The 18,442-nt window shown below is 50.8% G+C and overlaps 1 protein-coding gene across 6 annotated transcripts in view; it reads left to right on the top strand.

Annotated features, from left to right (window-relative positions):
• The window catches only part of TMEM44 (transmembrane protein 44), a 33,472-nt gene that overhangs the window by 723 nt on the left and 14,307 nt on the right, over positions 1-18,442 (top strand). For 4 of the 6 annotated variants that reach the window (XM_045088739.1, XM_045088738.1, XM_045088737.1 and 1 more), the window contains exons 2-8: positions 2,037-2,163; positions 4,273-4,366; positions 5,686-5,852; positions 6,045-6,131; positions 9,926-10,096; positions 11,841-11,969; positions 13,980-14,084. In XM_045088739.1, coding sequence (XP_044944674.1) covers positions 2,037-2,163; positions 4,273-4,366; positions 5,686-5,852; positions 6,045-6,131; positions 9,926-10,096; positions 11,841-11,969; positions 13,980-14,084 — 880 coding nt within the window. The remainder of the gene's footprint in view (positions 1-2,036; positions 2,164-4,272; positions 4,367-5,685; positions 5,853-6,044; positions 6,132-9,925; positions 10,097-11,840; positions 11,970-13,979; positions 14,085-18,442) is intronic. The other 2 variants (XM_045088740.1, XM_045088741.1) reach the window with 2 other exon arrangements.

Below are 18,442 nucleotides of genomic sequence, written 5' to 3'. Positions count from 1 at the left end.
AAGCTGTCTGAGCCTCGATTTCCTCACGTAGATGGGGTTGATAACTCATGGGTCGGATGGCAGGATTAGATGAGTTAGTCCCGATAAAGCTCTTAGTATCATTAGCGCTCATTAAACATCTTTATTACTGCTCCCGCCCTGCCACCGCCTTTGGCAGAGGCCAGGACCTAGGACGAGGCTCCCTGTGTTTCTGGCATCCCTTTGCCCCAGGCCCTCTGATCTGCAAGGAGCTGGCGAGGATCTGACTCTAACCACAGCCTTTGCCCTGTCCAGCATCTGGAGCCGGTTGGCCAGGTGGTCACCGTAACCTGAGTCCTAAGCTGGCTGAAGTCTGGCCCAAGATGGCCTCCAGGTCTCGGGCCACCCTGTCCCAAGCTGGTGCTACCCAAGTATTCCCTGGCAGCGGAGAAAGGAGCAGCACCCCAAGGGAGGCCGGCAGTGGCTCAGCTTGGGCACCCCATGGACATTCCACTCCCTTGTGTGATATTGCTGTGGAAATTTGGCAGCGCCCCTACCCAGTCACTGGAATGCAAAACAAACAAACAAACCTTAACACTTTTACTGTGGGCCCAGTGTGGCATTTATTAACTCACCCCATTCTGTTACTACTCCCATGCACTCAGGGTTCTGGAGATTCTGACAGGTTAACTAACTTGCGCAAGTGAATGGAAAGAATGGATCCCCCAGACTCTTATAGAAAGGGGCAGGCTTGTGAGGATGAGGCAGCCTAGGTGCTTTATTAGATATTTTCCTGACCTGGAAACTCGGATTGGGAGAGGTTAGGTACCCCCCCACCCACCCCGCAAATGCCTCCTCTGCTTTTTCAGCCCGCGTCCTGTCTGGACACCATCCTCCCTGAGCCCAGTCTTATCTTCAGGGATTGTATGTTTTCCAAGCTGGGCGTGGCCTGGGGAAGGGTCCCCCAGGATCCCCCTCCCTTGACAGCAGGGAGCAAAGCCTCCACCTTCGAAGCCAGAGGGTCTGCCATGAACTCACCTAGTCAGCATAGACTCATCTTTTCTCAGCTCTCCAATGTGAGGGTTGAAATCAACTGCTTCTCATCTGAGTCCGAGGGTCTCTAGAGTCTTTGCTCTTAGACTTTGAATTGGTGTCAGGAGCCCAGAGCCCAAATGAAAGGTTTCTGTTCTCACTGCGAGCTTTGGGCTTTGCTGGCAGATCAGGAAACCACTGGGCACCCAGCAGCCTTCCTTTCTCCTCCATTGTTCCCCAGGGCAGGCCCTCAGAACCAGCCAAACAGTCCTGATAACGTGGAGTGAGTTACATCTTGTGGTTGAAGGAAATGAAACAAGAGCTGTAGGGGTGCCTCAGTTTCTCCATAAAATGTAGCGTGGAAACTTCTAGAACAAAGTGTTTCTGAGATCCAACCCAGTGTTTCTGAGAGATCTCTCACCCCTTCCAGGCTGTTGTGCCTTTCTGTGCTTGTTCTGGGGGAAAGGGGCAGGGCAGGAAAAGGGGAGTAAGGAGAGAAGACAGCAGTGGGGGCCCCTAGGGAGAAGTCAGCCCAAAGTGCCATGGCCTCTTTAAGAAGTTTTGTTCTCTGTGTGTGTGTAAAGAACATGCTTAAGTTGGGCAAGGGCTGGCAGAAGCCAGGCCACCCCTCTGCACGGACAGCTTTGAAGGATTTCCCATGAATTTGAAAGGAACAAGTTGCCTTTTTAATTTGGGCAATTACTTTTATAACTGGCATGTTTCCTTTCAGTAATCAAACCTGACAGTTAGTTTGTCAGCACTGAGTGGTAGGTCATGAACTTGAGTTGGCCTGATTTGTAGGAGGAAAGAAATTCCTCTTCATTAGAGAGGCAGGTCTGGCTCCTGTCATGGGCTCGTGCTGTCTTTGATCCTTGATTTTCCCATCTGTGAACCAAGTTCAAAAATACCTGCTGAATCCCTGGGGGACAGAGTGCTTCACAGGGACACAAAGTCACAAGTGCCCTTTTCAAACACCTGCTTTGGGAATCCAATTTTGGCTGCTGTGTCCTGTCCATACCCACCCACTCCCCTATCTGTTGCTACAGGCTTCTCTATCTGAGGTGTGCGAAGAAATCCGGACAGGACCAGTCAGTGCTGTGCGTTGCCTGCTGCCTCCTCACCAGCCTGTGTGACACCATCGGGGCCATTCTGGCCAGACAGCTCACGATCCAGGTGCGTCAGGCCCACAGGTGACAGTGGCTTCTGTCTGGTTCCATCACTGTCGAGAGGCGCTTTTGCCTCCGACCTGTACCCGTTGGTCTTTCTGCCCCCCATCCGGGGCTCTTGCCCTGATGACCATGTGGCTCACTGCTCAACTCCTTCGAGGCTTTGCTAGAGGTCAGCTTCTCGGTGAGGCCTCCCCTGAGCACTTGTGCCGACCCATGCCCTACCTCCACCACAGGGAACTCAGCCCCTTCACCCCACTCTGTTTTTTCCCATAGCTGACCCTCAATACACCCTCTGCTTTCCTTACTTCCTGTGCTTGTTGCTTTATGGTAAGCTAACCCCTACTAGAGGGTCACCTCCCCAGGGGCAAGAGTTTGTACTCACTACTTTATCCCTGTCACTTCAAACAGCAGCTGGGACGGAGCAGATGCTCAGTAAATAGGGATGGTTGTGGTGATTGTGTTCAGAGCCTCAGCTCAACAGGAGCGGCTGAATGCTTCTCCCAAGCAGTGATGCAGGCTTTGGGGCAAGTGATAAACAATGTCAAGCTTGCCCACGGTCTAAGCCCTCAAAGCTGTGTAAACAGGGCCTATCCCAATAGGCTGGTGCCCACCCAGGTGGATATGACGGAAGGCAGCCTCATGGCTGCGACACACACTGGGAGAGTTCTAACCCTTCTTCGAATAATATTGTCTCACAAACAAACAACCTTTTGTTTCCGGTGCCCATTCTCATTTGCTGACAGAATACAGGGAGGCCCAGCTCCATCCGGGTCATAATAGCTGATGTTTGTTAAGTACTTCACTGTGAAGGGCCCCTGAGTGGCTCAGTCAGTTAAGCGTCTGCCTTTGGCTCAATTCATGGTCTCGGGGTCCTGGGATCAAGCCCTTGCTCAGCGGGGAGCCAGCTTCTTCCTCTGCCCCTCCCCCCAACTCAAGTGTGCCTGCTCTCTCTCTTTCAAATAAATAAAAATTGTTAAATTTTTATTTTATTTATTCATTTGAGAGAGAGAGAGAGACAGACAGACAGAAAGCACAAGTAGGGGGAGAGACAGAAGCAGACTCCCTGCTGAGCTGGGAGCCAATGTAAGACTCGATCCCAGAACCCAGAGATTATGACCTGAGCCAAAGGCAGACGCTTAACCAACTAAGTCACCCAGGAACCCCTAAGTAAAATCTTTTAAAAATAAATAAGTAAATACTTCACTGTGTACTTGGCACTGAGGGCTTGTCTCATATTACTTCATTTAGTCCTCAAATTATCTTACGACCTGGGCTCTCTCCTTATCCCTGTTTTACACACATGGATCCTCAGGCTTAGAGGTTGAATAACTTTTACAAGGTCCACTAAGCAGCAGTGTCAGGATTCAAACTCCAGAATCTATTCTTTTATTTGTTTATTTATTTATTTGAGATTTTATTTATTTATTTTGAGACGAGAGCTCACATGCACACGTGAGTGGGGGGTGGGGCCAAAGGGAGGGGAAAGGGGAAAGAATCCCAAGCAGGGAAAGAAGCTCCAAGCTGAGCATGGAGCCCAACTTGGGGCTCAGTCTCATGACCCTGAGATCAGGACCTGAGCTAAAATCAAGAGGTGAACGCTCAACCCACTAAGCCACCCAGGCACCCCTGCAGAGTCTTCTGTGAACCAGTGACTCCACTGTCAGGGTAGCTGGTACCCTGGTAGGTAGGAGCCTTGTCCGTTCCTCCAGGAGCTGGTCTAAGCATTTTCCATGTATTGCTCCATGTAATCTGCTTAGCACTGAGGGAGGCATTGTTATTATCCCTATTTTACAGAGGAGGAAACTGAGGCCCAGAGAAGGCCAGTGGTTGGGCTAAAGTCCCACAGCAGAGACTGGCCGTGCACTGGGAAGAATGTGGAGTGAGAAAAGCAGGGCTGGTTCTGCTGGTGGGCCTCTGCCCATGGGATGGGTCACTCACACGCCACACCCCCGCCCCCCCCTCAGTCCAGTGGAGTTGATAACCAGCCTTTCCTGGGGGCAGTAGGCGGCTTCGTTGGGATCACCACAGTAGTGGGAGAGGAGACCCAGGATGAGAGGGGCTGCGGAAGCTGGAGAACGTTCGAGCACCAAGAGTCTGTCTCCTTTTCTCCCAGGTATTCACAGGTGCCTACCTCGCCACTGCTGACTTGGTGAACTTTGTCTTCATCCTTTTCCCCATCTGCGGCTGCCAGTGGAAGTCTCGTCGCGGTGAGTGTGTGCGCCTCGCTCCTGTGTGTTCATCCGCTCTCCTCAGTGGGCCCTGTGCTCCTTGTCATGCCTGAGCCAGGCCTCTCCTGGGCGCAGACAAAAGAATGAGCTCCTCGACCCCAGTCAGAGAGGAGGCAGGGCCCTACAGAACCATCCGTGCTGCTGGTGAGACGGTGTGCACACGCCAGCCATGGGCAACCAGAGGGAAGGTGGGGCCTGTAGGCGTCAGGAAAGGATAATCCAGGTGAAACGGGGGCTGCAGGGAAAGATAATCCAGGAGAAAAGGATCATACAAGCAAAGGCCAGGAAGTGGGATAGGACAAGGCTGAGGGGAGGTCCCGAGCTATCACGGTGCAAGTCCAGGATGGCCAAACAAAGCCCCGTAACTTCCGGAAATGGATGCCAGGAGTAGGCGTGGGCCACCTCGGCCCAGCGGGGACTGCAAGTCACTGAGCGGGGATGGGTCACCCTGACTCTGTGGGATTGGGCCTTCCTGAGAAGGGGCAGCAGTGTGCCCAGATCTGTGTCCAGAAAGGGAGTGCTTGCCTCAGTGGGGTGAGGTAAGATGTCTCCAGCTGCTCAGTACTGCCTAGAAGGGACATGTTCTTAATAGAATCTTCAGAGACCTGGGGTGCCTGGGTGGCCCAGTCAGTCAAGTGTCTGCCTTTGGCTCAGTTCAAGATCCTAGGGTCCTGGGATCATGTCCTACATCGGGCTTCTTGCTCAGTGGGGAATCTGCTTCTCCCTCTGTTTGCCACTCTCCCTGCTTGGGCTCTCTCCTCTGACAATCCTCTGACAAATAAATAAATAAAATCTTAAAAAAAAAAAAAAAAGGAATTTTCGGAGGACATCTGTCTTATATTTCAAGGACACTTCCAAGACCGTGCTCCTTTTTTGCTCGGTTTTGGGCACCAGCACAAGCATGGCGGTGCTTTCCCTAAGGCTGGGCCAGTTCGGCTCTGTGCTAGGCTCTGTGGAGATTCCAGAAGCTACTGGGGCATGGGCCCTGCCCCCGGGGCTTCCAGTCTTGTGGAGGCTACTCTGTGCACAGATACATGTGAAACAGAACGCTATGAGAGGGCCGAGCAAGGAGAAGAGCAGCAGTCGTGAGGGTGCATGGCCTGGGGTGGTGGGGAGGAGGGACTTCTCCAAAGAGGAGGCACAGCCGTGGGGCCTTGAAGGGTGGGGAGGATCTGCCCCACAGAACAACTTGGGAACCCATTCTGGCATCAGGGCTGGGCTGACAGCTGGTTTGCACATGTCGCTGTCCGTCGAGTTCTAGATCCCAGGAGCCTGTGGCATTTTGCTGTTTGTTGCAGGTCGAGGCTCCCAGGAGAGGACAAGGAGGCAGCGGCTCAGGGCCAGTGTATTTGCCCTCGCCCTGCCGCTGAGCCTGGGACCAGGCTGGGTTCTCTGGGCCACCACCCCAAAGGCCTCAGGCCCCATCCGAGGGTCCCAGCGGAGGCTGCTGGAAAGCCTGCTGCAGGTGAGGCTGAGCCCAGGAGGACATGGGGGTGGGCGTGTCCCTTCACTCCTCACGGTCCCAGCAAATGCCCTGGATAGGAGTAGGGTTCAGGCTTACCGTCACTGGGAGGAAACCACTAAAATTGGGAAAGGATGGGTCTGGGATGTATGGACTGTCTCCTTAGGCCACTGAGTGTGTCACCTGTTCCCACAGGACAATACTGAAGTCCTCGGCTACCTGCTGGGTGGCATTGCTGTCTTTGGCTCCTGGGCTTCCCGGATCCCCCCGCTCTCCAGAATCGTGAGGCTGGGTCGGGGCTGGGACTGTGGGTTACCATGGCAGGTCTTGGGGCCCTTGGGAGCCTCTTCCAAGTTCTAGGTCCTGGGGTGGATACTTGTGTCACTTGTGTATTTTGTGTGTGTGTGTGTGTGCATTTCCACACGTGCAGGGGCTGGTCAGCCAACGCAGGGGAGCTCATGAGGCCTGCTAGGGCCTCTCACGGGAGAACCCATTGTGTTCTCTCCATAGTGAAGAAAAGCAGGCTGTCAGGGAAAAGGCACTGGGGATCAGATGTCTGTTTAAGATATCCCATTAGGAAAATGAGATGGTTTCAGAGGAGAGCATCACACAGCCGCCAGGCTTCTGGATTTCCGGGAGCATCTCACCCCGGAAACTTCCCGGGCATCTAGGCTGAGGGAAGCACCATGTTGGCCGGTTCTGGAGGGGACGCAGCCGTGACTTGAGATGCTGTGCTCACCCTTGGGAAACTTAGAGTCTCGTGGAAAGACACAGAAATGCAAAGCAGGAGAAAAGTTCAGAGAAAGAATCAAATGTTTGGGGTTTCAGAAGGAGAGAGGGCTCCCATGCTGCTCCAGTGAGTGAGGGTGAAAATGTCACACTGCCAGGCGGGGGTGGGGTTGGGAGTTGGGGGCGGGGAGTGATGCCAGGGCTGCCTCAGCGTGGCTCCAAACCAAAGGGAAGCCCGGAGGAGGCAAAGGTGAGCATCACGGGCTCCTCACTGCTTCTAAAAAAAATCACTTTCTCCAGAACATCATTTAATAGCAGTTCCAGGAGAACAGGATTCGGGGATGGCAGCTGCTTCATTGGTCATTTGTGGAAAGCAGAAGCCTGGGGGGCTGGCTGGGAACCCCCCGGGCATGCCAACTCCAGATCAGTGGAGGGAAGTGTGGGAATCCCTGGGACATGCGACTCGAAGACCTTCAGAGGGACAGGTGCCTGCCTATATCAGTGCCCTGGGGCCACCGTAAGAAAGGGTCACAAACTTGGGACAACAGGCTTCAAGGTTCTAGAGGCCTGCAGACCAGTGTCCAGGTGTCACAGGCCCAAGCTCCCTCTGGAGGTGCTAGGGAAGGAGTTTTTTCAGGCCTCTTCCCAAGTTTCTGGAAATTTCCTCGGCTGATGGCTCCATAACTCCAGGGTTCACACGGCATTCTTCCTCCCTGTGTGTGTCCTCATGCGGCCTTCCCTCTGTACGTGTCTGTGCTTCAGTTTCCCTATTTTAAAGACATGGTCATACTGAGCGAGGGTCCACCCTAATGGCCTCATCTGAACATGGTCATCTGCAAGGCCACGTTCACTGGCTCTGGAGGTTGGGAGCATCTTTTGTGAGGGGGAAAACAAGTCAACCTCTGCATCAGGCACCTAACATAGTCCCATGACTGTGTCCTTCCTGTTGTTCATTTTATTCACAGCATTTGTCACAGCCTGAAGTTAGCTCCTTCAGTTATTAACCAAGTTGATTGACCTAATCTGGTCTGGGAAAAAGGAAACTTGTGGAAGCAGGAATTAGAAGGGCTTTCTCAGGGCACAAAGAGCAGTGCTGTTCTCTGTGGTCTTGGGGAAGAGAACCAAAAGCAAGACTGGAAAGAGATTATGGGTTGGGGGGGCATCACATTTATAATTTAGATGCTTCGCATAGTTTCTGGAATGTAGAAAGTGATCAGTATCATTATTCCTGTTTTAGGAGGGAGTGGGCTCCCCATCACTAAAGGCATTCAAGCCTGATAGCCCTTGGCAGGCAGATAGAGTCAGGTCGTGTTAGGGATTAGATTGGGCAGTCTCGCAGGCACCATCTCTGGTCCCAGGCAGAAGAGCCCGCAGCTAAGTACCCCTTGTGAGGGAGAAACTCAGCAGGGTTTGGGTTTTCTGGGAAGCCTAGACAGCATGGCTGTGAATGCTAGATTTCCTAGAAGCTGCTTCTAATTTACCCCTGGTGCGAGTGCTGAGGAACAGAATGGTTGGGTGGCTTTGGTGGAAGAGGTTCCCATTCTTCCGGAAGTGACACACCCCCTGACCAGTATGGCCTCTGCTGGCAGCACTGGGAGTGTCGCCATTGCAGGATACCCTACCTGCTTCCAGCCCCCAGTACGGATTTGCCAGTCAGCCACGGGGCTGGACAGCGCCCCTGGGTTCTCTGTGACCAGCCAGACAAAGCCCACAGGTGCTGAACCTGCCACATGCCGAGTCACCAAGCCTACCCCAAACCTAGAGTGGGTGCTCAGCACCCACGGTGTGTCCAGCATGCCAGCAGATAGAGCCCTACAGGGTCTTGTGCCGACAGTGAAGAGAGACTGAGTGTTGAGGTCAGTGGGAGCCAGGAGTAGGTGGACACATGAGTGACAGCAGAGAGCTCACCCGGCTTGGGATCATCCTAAACAGCAGCAGGTACAAGGCCAAGGGGCAGAAGGCAGGTCCCTGCGCTGGCCCTGCAAGTTACCTCCTCTCTCGAGCCCTCAGTGTCCACAGTAAATGGAGCTGGGCAGGCTGGGGGATCCCCCAGGAGTTCTCATCACAGCAGTGCAGACTGCTGCTTCCTGGGCTGAGTCCGGGGTGGCTGGAGGGCCAGGGGCCCCCCGCCCCCCACCCCAGCCAGAGCACTGGTGGTCTCTATGAATCAGTCTTCTGGGCATGGCCAAAAAAACACAAAAAACAAAACAGGGAGCCGTGGGGAACCAAACTTGAATAAATGCAGAGGGAAAGGAAACATTCCCAAGCAGTCTTTTCCAGAGTTAAAATAAAAATGGGGAAAATCAGCCAAACCTTGCTTTTTCCTCTGGGTTTTTTTTTATTATTATTATTCTCTAATCATAGCCTGTATATCTCTAAATTCAGTTATTTAATAAGTAAAATAAATTATATGTAATTTATATTTACATAAATTTTAATATACCGTGTGATTATATATAATTATAAATATGTAGTATTTGTATATATACATATAAATGTATATATAAAGTGACTTCATACCTGTAAAGGGTATTTAACATATGAATATTGAATATGGGTTATTTGCCTTTTTTTTTTTTAAGATTTTATTTATTTATTTGTCAGAGAGAGAGAGCAAGAGAGAGAGCACAGGCAGACAGAGTGGCAGGCAGAGGCAGAGGGAGAAGCAGGCTCCCTGCCAAGCAAGGAGCCCGATGTGGGACTCGATCCCAGGACGCTGGGATCATGACCTGAGCCGAAGGCAGCCGCCTAACCAACTGAGCCAGCCAGGCGTCCCTGCCTTTTTTTTTTTTAATCAATATTGTCATTACTCATTCTCCAAAAATAATCCCTGACTTCAAAACTTCCAGGACCTAATCTCTAATGTTCCTGGCCTTTCCCGGCTGGCCAGATTCAGCACTGACGGTCTCAGGAAGAGACATCAGTCCCTGGCTATTCAGAATTCTTCTAATTCCCTCCCATTCTCCCAGGTGACATTAATGAGCCCCTCCCCAGTGCCGGGTGTCAGGGATGCTGAAATGGAGAGGACGCTCTCAGGAGCCCTCTGTCTGCTGGGATGCGTCATGTGTCATGGGGCCTGGATATGGGAGTTTCTGCCCCTTAGGGTGGAGGTAGTATGAGAGTTTTCCCAGAGTTGAGTTTAAGCCAGGTTCTGAGGCATGAATAGGAGTTCACCAGGCAAAGGAAGCAGCTTGAGCAAAAGCATTATTAAAGCAGCACCTTTAGGAACCAGCCATGGGCAGAGAGAGGGCTGCCATGCCAAGAGCCTAGGTCTTAGAACTCAGCTCAGAGGAAGCTGGGGAGTGACAGTGTTCCCCCCTGCCCAGCTCCCTTTTCTCTCTGTCCAGTGCCAAGGTAAGGCGTTTCCCTCCATCCACCTGTGGACCCGGCTCCTGTCGGCCCTGGCTGGCCTCCTCTATGCCTCGGCTATCGTGGCCCATGACCGGCGGCCTGAGTACCTGCTTCGGGCCACGCCCTGGTTCCTGACCTCTCTCGGTCGAGCTGCACTGGACCTCTCTGTATCCACCTGGGGTCTAGGAGGCTTGACTGCTCGTGTCTCATCTCCTCCCTGTCCCTGTGGTGCCCTCTTTCCCTTTTGCTAGATGGAGCTCTCTCCCAGGGGTCAGGGACTAGGGTTGAGCCCTGGGGCAGATAGATGCAATTGCAGTTATTTGCAATTTTGTATTTTGTTTCCTTGATGTACAAGTAAGAGAAGGAATGATCTCTTGGCTGGAGCACTGCAGAGCAGCGAGGGGGAGTGTGCAGGTTCCTGGCCCTGGGAGCAGAAGACCCGTGCACCGGTCTCATTGCTGCTCCTCCCCTGGGCAGGGCCCCACCCTCCCAGAGACCCGTTTTCCTCATCGTTGCCCTTTCTCACAAGGCTAGGAATGGGCTTTGTAAGCTGACGTGCCGTGCAGGGCTAAGCATCCCCGTTCTCTTGTCTTTGGCCTGGGCTGGGGACGCAGAGATAAACTCACAGGGGCTGCCCTTTGTCAGTGACTGCTGAGCACCCTTCTGGTTCCCCAGAGGGTGTTGCATGAGGCACGGACACCCGAGGGACCTTGACGTGAGAGCCTCAAGGGCAAGCTAAGCTCAGAAGGTGGGCAGATAGAGAGGTAGACAGTGGGTAATTTGTGTATGAAAACGTGTGGATTCATCATAAATAGTTTAGAAATAGTTTAAAAGGGTGATTTTTCTCATGGGCTGTATTTGTTTTCTAGGGCTGCCATATTCAGTTACTAGAAGTTCGTGGCTTGAGACAAAAGAAATGTATTCTCACAGTTCCACGGGCTACACGAGTCCAAAGTCCAGGCAGAGCCGCACTCTCCTAGAGGCTCTGGGAGAGAACCTTCCCTTCCTCTTCCAGTTTCTGATAGCCCCTGATGCTCCTTGCCTCAGTCTTCACAAAACCTCTTCCCTTCGTTTATCTCTGTGTGTCCTCTGCTCTTACAAGGACTCTAGTCATGGGATAAAGGGTCCATCCTAACCCACTCTGACCTCATCTTAACTATATCAGCAAAGACCCTTTAAAGAAAACAAAAAGATTTTATTTTTAAGTAATCTCTACACCCAGCAAGGGCTCGAACTCACAACCTCCCCCCGCCACCCCAGATCAAGAGTGGCTCATTCCCCAACTGAGCCAGCCAGGGCCTCCAAGACCCTATTTTTAAATAAAGCCACTTTCTGAATTTCCAGGATATGAATTTGGGTGGCGGGATACTATTCAACCCATTCCGTGTACTGTCCCTGTAAGCCAAGCCCTTCAAGGAAGATGTTTTCAAAATGCTTTTGTATAATGAGTATTTGCTGAGTATTTACTAAATTCTAGAGGCAGGGTCTTGCTGGCTGCTGGGCCCTTGCCAGGGATATGTAGAGAAAGTCAGACTCGGTTCCATTTATTTTTTTTTTAAGATTTTATTTATTTATTTGACAGACAGAGATCACAAGTAGGCAGAGAGGCAGGCATGGGGAGGCGGGGGAAGCAGCCTCCCCGCTGAGCAGAGAGCCCAATGCTGGGCTCGATCCGAGGACCCTGAGACCATGACCTGAGCCGAAGGTAGAGGTTTAACCCACGAAGCCACCCAGACACCCCAGACTGGTTCCATTCTTAAATGAGCTCATGTCTGTTCTGGAGCCAACCCTGGCAGAATCATCCCATGAGGTAGAGAGCCTGGGCATAGGGGGGCCTCAGAGTGCAGAGGTGAAGGCAGCCAGGGGCGGCTGAAATGCTCTGCTTCCTTGGACCTTAACTCTCCCTCTCAGATCATATTCCTCTCCTGGGTGATGAAGAGCAAGATGAGACGGGCCTTGGGATTTGCCCCGGAAGCCAGAGAGAGCCCGGACACCCAAGCCCTCTTGACCTGCGCAGAGAAAGAGGAAGAAAGCCAGGAGGCAAGGTCTTGCCAGCTGGAAACCTGCTGGTCCCACCGGGGGCTGCATGTCCCTGGAACTAGGACACTTGGTCACTTTAAAAAAACTACTGTTTATGGAAAAAAAGAAAAAAAAAACAACGAACTGTTTTTGCCCAACACTAAGGGTGCCAGTAGGATTCTCTGTTTTTCCAATTACAACGTATTTTTTTACATTTTTTTGATCATTTAATAACTTTAATATATTTTTAGCAACATAGATGGAATAGTCAAATGTCCATGTATGCTCTTTAGCAATTTACTTCCATATATATATATATATATATATATATATATATATATATATATTAACAGGTCGAATTAGAAATAATATGATTTGCCCTCATAGTTTGGAGAAACTTGTATTCCCACTTTCACATGCATCTGTGACGTGTGCATCATCGCCATCACTAACACAGCCTTATTTCAGTTGGCATTGCTAAAAGCTGGCCTTTCAAAGTGTTGTTTATGGTCGTGTCTGCCATTTACAATTACGTCAAAGCAGCACATGTGTTTGTCCCCTTTTCCTGACTCAAGAAGGTGACCTCTGTAAGTAGGCAGAGCTTCTCTTCTCCCGAGACAGTTTACCTTTGTCAAAAGTCCTTGGTTCCCAATAACTGAGAAGTCACCTCATGATATAGCAGTGCTTATAAGGACTGAAACAAAGCAGCTCTCACTTTTCTAAGATAATTTCTTGAGGAAAGACATCTCGCCTATTGCCTGGGCTCCTCACTATCCTCGTTTTTCTCTCAGAGAGCGTAAAGGAGACTCTCTGAGCAAACTGGCCCACTCCTTCGAACGTTCTAGATTTAACACGGAAATCTGACTCAGTTCATGGAACAGAAGGTAGTGGGGCATGACCAAGATAGAGGAGTGTTGTAAGTGCTCGGCCCAGAGCTCCCATGTTCCCAGCAAGGCTCTAACAGGAGGTTATTTTCATTCCATTCCAGAAACCTAGCAAATTGTATCCCCAAAGGGAGCCAATGTGCGTAAAGAGAGCCCCATGTGTCTTGGTGTTCTGAAGGAAGTAGAGCCTTTGCAATGTCTTCTGTAGCTTTTTTTTTTTTTTTTTTAAGATTCTATTTATTTATTTGAAAGAGACAGCATGGTGGTGCAGGGGGAGGGTCAGAGAGAGAAGGAGATTCCCCACTGAACAGGGAGCCCAATGTGGGGCTCTATCCCAGGACCCCAGGATCATGACCTGAGCCAAAGGCAGACGCTCAGCTGACTGAGCCACCAGGCGCCCCTCTTCTGTAGTTCTTTCCATGTGGTCCCTGGACCAGCACTGCCCACCGACTCGTTGGGGGTGCAATTCTAGGGCTCCACCAGCTCCGCCAACTCTGAAGCTGAGGGTGTCTTAATGCATCCATTGGATACTTCTGATGCACACTAATGTCTGGGAACCACTGGTTTATAAAAGTATTTATTTAGTGCCTACTGCAGTGATTCCCAGACTTTGCCATGCTTTAGAATCATCTGGGGGGCTTTGAAATACCAGGTCACACCTCTACCAATGGTTCAGAATGTCTGCTGGGGGTGGGCAGAGCTAAACATTAGCTTGTTTTTTTTTTTACGATGCTCGGGTGACTCTACTGTGCAACAAAGTTTGGGAACCACTGACCTACTGTGACCTCAAAGAAAGAGATAAGAGGGGATGCCTGGGTGGCTCAGTCAGTTAAGCATCTGCCTTCTGCTCAGGTCATGATCCCAGGGTCCTGGGATGGAGTCCCACACTGGGCTCCCTGCTCAGCGGGGAGTCTGCTTCTCCTTCTGACCCCCTCCCCCTCACTCTCTCTCTCAAATAAAATCCTAAAAAAAAAAAGAAAAGAAAAGGAGATAAGATAATATCTTCTAGGAAGCAGAAAGTGAAATGTACCATGAAAGGCCAGAAAAAATATTTTAGGGATTCTTTTGAACAAAATGGGATCTTGTTTTTGGAAAAATGTCTCCTGACTAAGAATTCTTTTTTTGTCTCTCCACCTCCCCTTAAAAGAATTCAGATTGGGTGCCTCTCACTACACTTCCACCCTGCAAATCACTCAGGACAATGGCAGCCATCAGTCGCTACTTGGAGCTGACCATCGAGCCGGTGCAGCAGGTACATGGCTGTGGCCCACAGCCAAAGCACGAGAAGGGTGGGAAATAGTCATGGAAGGCTTCTTGGAGGAGGTGACACTTTAGCTGCGGGATGGGCAGAATGAGGCAAGAAAGCATGTTAAAGGAGGAAGGAGCTCTCTAAGGCCTCAGTGGAGGCCAGGTGAAAGACTGAAGAGGAGGCAAGGGAGAGATTGTCCCACTGTGGAGACTGTCATCCTCAGGGGCAAGAGTCCAGGAGGCAACAGGACCAGAGACTCAGGGTCATATGTGCCTTTTAGAGGCATCACTCAGGCAGTGCTGGGGGGCAGACTAGCTCTCCGTGCCAGCTCTTGTGCTATCCCTGGTGTGCGTCCTGACGCCTTCCCCTCCCTCAGTCCCAGTCCCGGCAGTGTCACCACATGGCATCCCACACTTGCCACGTCCAAACAGAACTTGGGATGGCCACGTCCTCTCCCTCCGCCGTCCTCTTCCTGGCAGTTGGTCAAGCCTCAGACTCCTCTCTCCCCCTCACTGCATGTCCACTCCATGTGTGAGTCTCCTAAATACCGCCTTTAAAATAGAGCCAGCAGCCTCCTACCTCATTACCTTCTCCACGGTCAGTCTTGTCCCACCCCCTCCACCTGCAGTCTGCAGCCAGAAGGGGCAATTACATCGTGCTCCTTTCTGGTCCCAAACCCCCTGGCTTCCCATCTCATAGAGAAGAAAATTTAAGACCCTGGAGCCCAGCACTCCCTCCCTCCCCACTCTCTTCCCTCTTCACTCACTCCTCCTAGCTGCCTGGGATTTCTCTCCATCCCTGTGCCTAGAATGCTCTTCCTCAGGTTGCTTTTATATGGTGCCTCCTTCCGGTCTTCCAGACTTCAGTTTAAACATCACCTTCTCTGGGGGACTCAAGTCTGTTGAGCGTCTACCTTTGGCTGAAGTCATGTCCTGGGATTGAGCCCCGCATGAGCTCCCTGCTCAGGCGGGGAGTCTGCTTCTCCCCTCTGCTCCTCCTCCTGCTCATGCACTCGCTCTCTCTCTCTCTCTCTCCCTTTCTCAAACAAATGAAATCTTAAAAAATAATAATAATAATAAATTTCACCTTCTCAAAGGCCATCCCTGACTACACACTCAAAAGTAGCCTCTACCTGTCATATATCTCTATTTTTATTTGGTTTTTTGTTTTGTGTTTTGTTTTGGGTTTTTCTTTTTGAGGGGGAAGCAGGCTCCCTGCTGAGCAGAGAGCCCGATGCTGGGCTTGATCCCAGGACGCTGGAATCATGACCTGAGCTGAAGGCAGAGGCTTTAACCCACTGAGCCACCCAGGCATCCCAATATATCTCTATTTTATTGCCTTTTTAAATGCTCTACAAAGCACTTCTCACTATCTTTTACTTTTGTTTTTGTCTCTCTCCTTCTGAGATGTAAACTTTGCCTCCTTCTATCTTGTTTGCCCAGCCACTGGTGCATGTGGCCCTTGGTAAAGGATGTTTGGACGTTTTGGAGCAGGCTTGGAGCTCAGTAGTTGTGGCCCCCGTGGGATGGGCTGGTGCTCAGAAAGAGTTTGGGCCTGAGAGATGGGTTTTCCTCTCTGTTCTGTCTCCTTGGAAAGTGGGCACAGGTAACTCCAGGATGCCAGTACCATTCAGAGAGATTCAGAGCATGCTTTCACAGTGAAGAGCCCACCTAGGCTGTTAAACCCTTCTTAGGATGGAAAGTCTGGGGAGAGAGTAGGGAACCTGGCAGCATCTGGGAACATTTGGCACTAGAAATTTTTAAATTATCAAACTTTTGAAAAATAATAGTGCAAAGCTTGCATTCAGTCTAACCCTTCCAGCACCTGACTCTTGAATGGATTCCTGCTGCAGAACAGACTCCATGAAAGAAAAGTGTGTCCCTCCTTTATTCTCTACTGAGGCATCTGGCACATTTTTGAGCAATACACTCCCTTGGCTTCTTCCTTCTGTGTCCACCAGAGGGCCACTGCCCTCTGTCGCTGAGGCTCCCAGCAGCCAGCCTGAGGCGCCAAGGTCCAGCCTGGGGAAGGATGCTGCTTCTCTGGGCTCTAGGGCCACCACTCCCAGTGTGTTTATTGAAAGCTAACTACTTGCCAGTCTTTGAGACAGTAGTAACAGCTGTCGCTTCTGTGATGCTTCTTATGCTGGTCATAGCGCTTAGATTACTGGACTAAGTGCTTTGTAACCAACCACAGAAGTGATCCCTCTGATCTAAGGGCTTCCTGTACATGAACTCATGTAAACCTCACAGCCGACCCCTAACCTCATTTTATAGATAAGAACGACAGGGCACAGAGAGGTTAAGCAACTTACTCAACGTCACACAGTTTGTCAGTGGCAGAACCAGGATTCAGACCTGTCTGTGCCCTTGCCCCCCAGGCAACACTGCCTCTTACTTGACATAATGTCTGACACCAAGTAAGCATTTTATAAATGGTTGGTTTTTATTTATTTTTTTTTAAGATTTTATTTATTCGGCACTGAGAAAGAGAGAGCATACAAGCAGGGGGAGCAGCAGACAGAGAGAGAGGAAGAAGCCGACTCCCCACTGAGCAAGGAGCCCAATGCAGGGTTCAGTCCCAGGATCCTGGGATCATGACCTGAGCTGTTTAACCTACTGAGCCATCCAGGCACCCCAATGGTTGGCTTTCAAATTATTATTAATGCAAATTCTCATAACTATTATTGTTTCTATTGTTATTATTGAATAATTAACTGTTGTGTTACGATATTTTTTTTAAGATTTTATTTTATTTATTTATTTGACAGACGGAGATCACAAGCAGGCAGAGAAGCGGGCAGAGAGAGAGGAGGAAGCAGGCTCCCTGCTGAGTAGAGAGCCCCATGTGGGGTTCGATCCCAGGACCCTGGGATCACGACCTGAGCCGAAGGCAGAGGCTTTAACCCACTGAGCCACCCAGGCGCCCCTGTATTATGATTTTAAATTGAGGCACAGGGAGGGTTAAGTAATTTTCCCAAGATCTCATACTTAGGAAAGCATAGGAATGGCTTTCAAGCCTGCCTGAGCCTGGGACCTGAGCTTTTTTATTTTTATTTATTTATTTATTTTTAAAGATTTTATTTATTTGACAGAGGGAGATCACAAGTAGGCAGAGAGAGAGGGAGCAGAGAGGCAGGCAGAGAGAGAGAGTGGGAAGCAGGCTCCCTGAGCAAGGAGCCTGATGCAGGGCTCGATCCTAGGACCCTGAGATCATGACCTGAGCCGAAGGCAGGGGCTTAATCCACTGAGCCACCCAGGCGCCCCAGACCCGAGCTTTTTTAAGGAGAACATGTTCTCTGTGCTCATTTCATGCCTTGCTCAGTTAGCCAATTTTTTTTCTTTTTTTCATGACAATGTCCTGAGGGGCAAGGTTGTAATGAACTAGGTCCCTTGTTGCCATGGGCATCGCTGTGTGTCCTGTCTGCACAGCTGTCTGGGAGTAGACAACAAGGCCCACAGGGATGCTCACTTGTCTTCCCAGCAGTCCCTCCTTGGCACTGGGCCCAGGAAGAGGTTTCCCAGGAGATGCAGCCGAGTTTAGGGGGAGCTCAGGGGCTGAATGCTGTGGGGTCATGGGGATCAGTGACTTGGAATATTTGAAAACCCAGTTCAGGTGTCATCGGGCCCTGAGGAATTTACAGACTCTAACGTTGTTGCCTGGGGCACCTGTGCTCCCCATCCCCAGCCTGTCTAGCCAACTCTCACATAAACTATGCATGTGACCCACCCGGGGCTGGAGCCCTGTGTGATTTGGGGCCCAGTATGAGTAGCCAATCTCATGTGTCCGGGACATTCACATCTTAGTCCTGCGGACCGCCCCCCGCTTCAAAGGAGACAAGGCAGGGAATAATATCCCCTTTGCTGGATGAGGAAACTGAGGCTCCAGGAGGATGCGTTTCTTGCCAAGGTGTGTGGTTCACTGTGGAAGAAGTGGTTCTAGAAGGCAGGCTGTTCCTCTGTGGTATGTCAATGAAACAACCCAAATCCCACCTGGTTCTGAAACCCCGGCCAGCAGGGCTTTGGGGATCTCCAGCAGAGTCCCCAGAGCCCTGTGGAGGGCAACTCTCTCCTGAGATGGATGGATGGATAGACGGACAGACAGAAATCTTCCAAGTTTCTTCCTCACTTTACCCTCCGGAGCTGCTGGTGGGTTTGAGGCCATGCAGTGCGTTTTGGCAGTAGCTCTCCAAATCACAAAACTCATACCCTCTGATCCAACAATTTGGCTTCTAGAAATGTATCCTTTAAGTACCCTGAAACCTTGGATGTGTAATAGAATTTCCTGCAGCCAGTGTTGTAAAAGCCAGAGATGGGAAATGCCCTCAAAGTCCAGTCAGTAGAGGACGGTTTCACAGTTTG

This window comes from Mustela putorius, unplaced genomic scaffold, assembly GCF_011764305.1.
Source record: "Mustela putorius furo isolate JIRA1106 unplaced genomic scaffold, ASM1176430v1.1 tig00003834_pilon_pilon_pilon, whole genome shotgun sequence".
In the NCBI taxonomy this organism is placed as follows: Eukaryota; Metazoa; Chordata; class Mammalia; order Carnivora; family Mustelidae; genus Mustela; species Mustela putorius.
The sequence above is the reverse complement of the archived record's forward strand: the minus strand, read 5'-3'. Positions and strand labels throughout refer to the sequence as shown.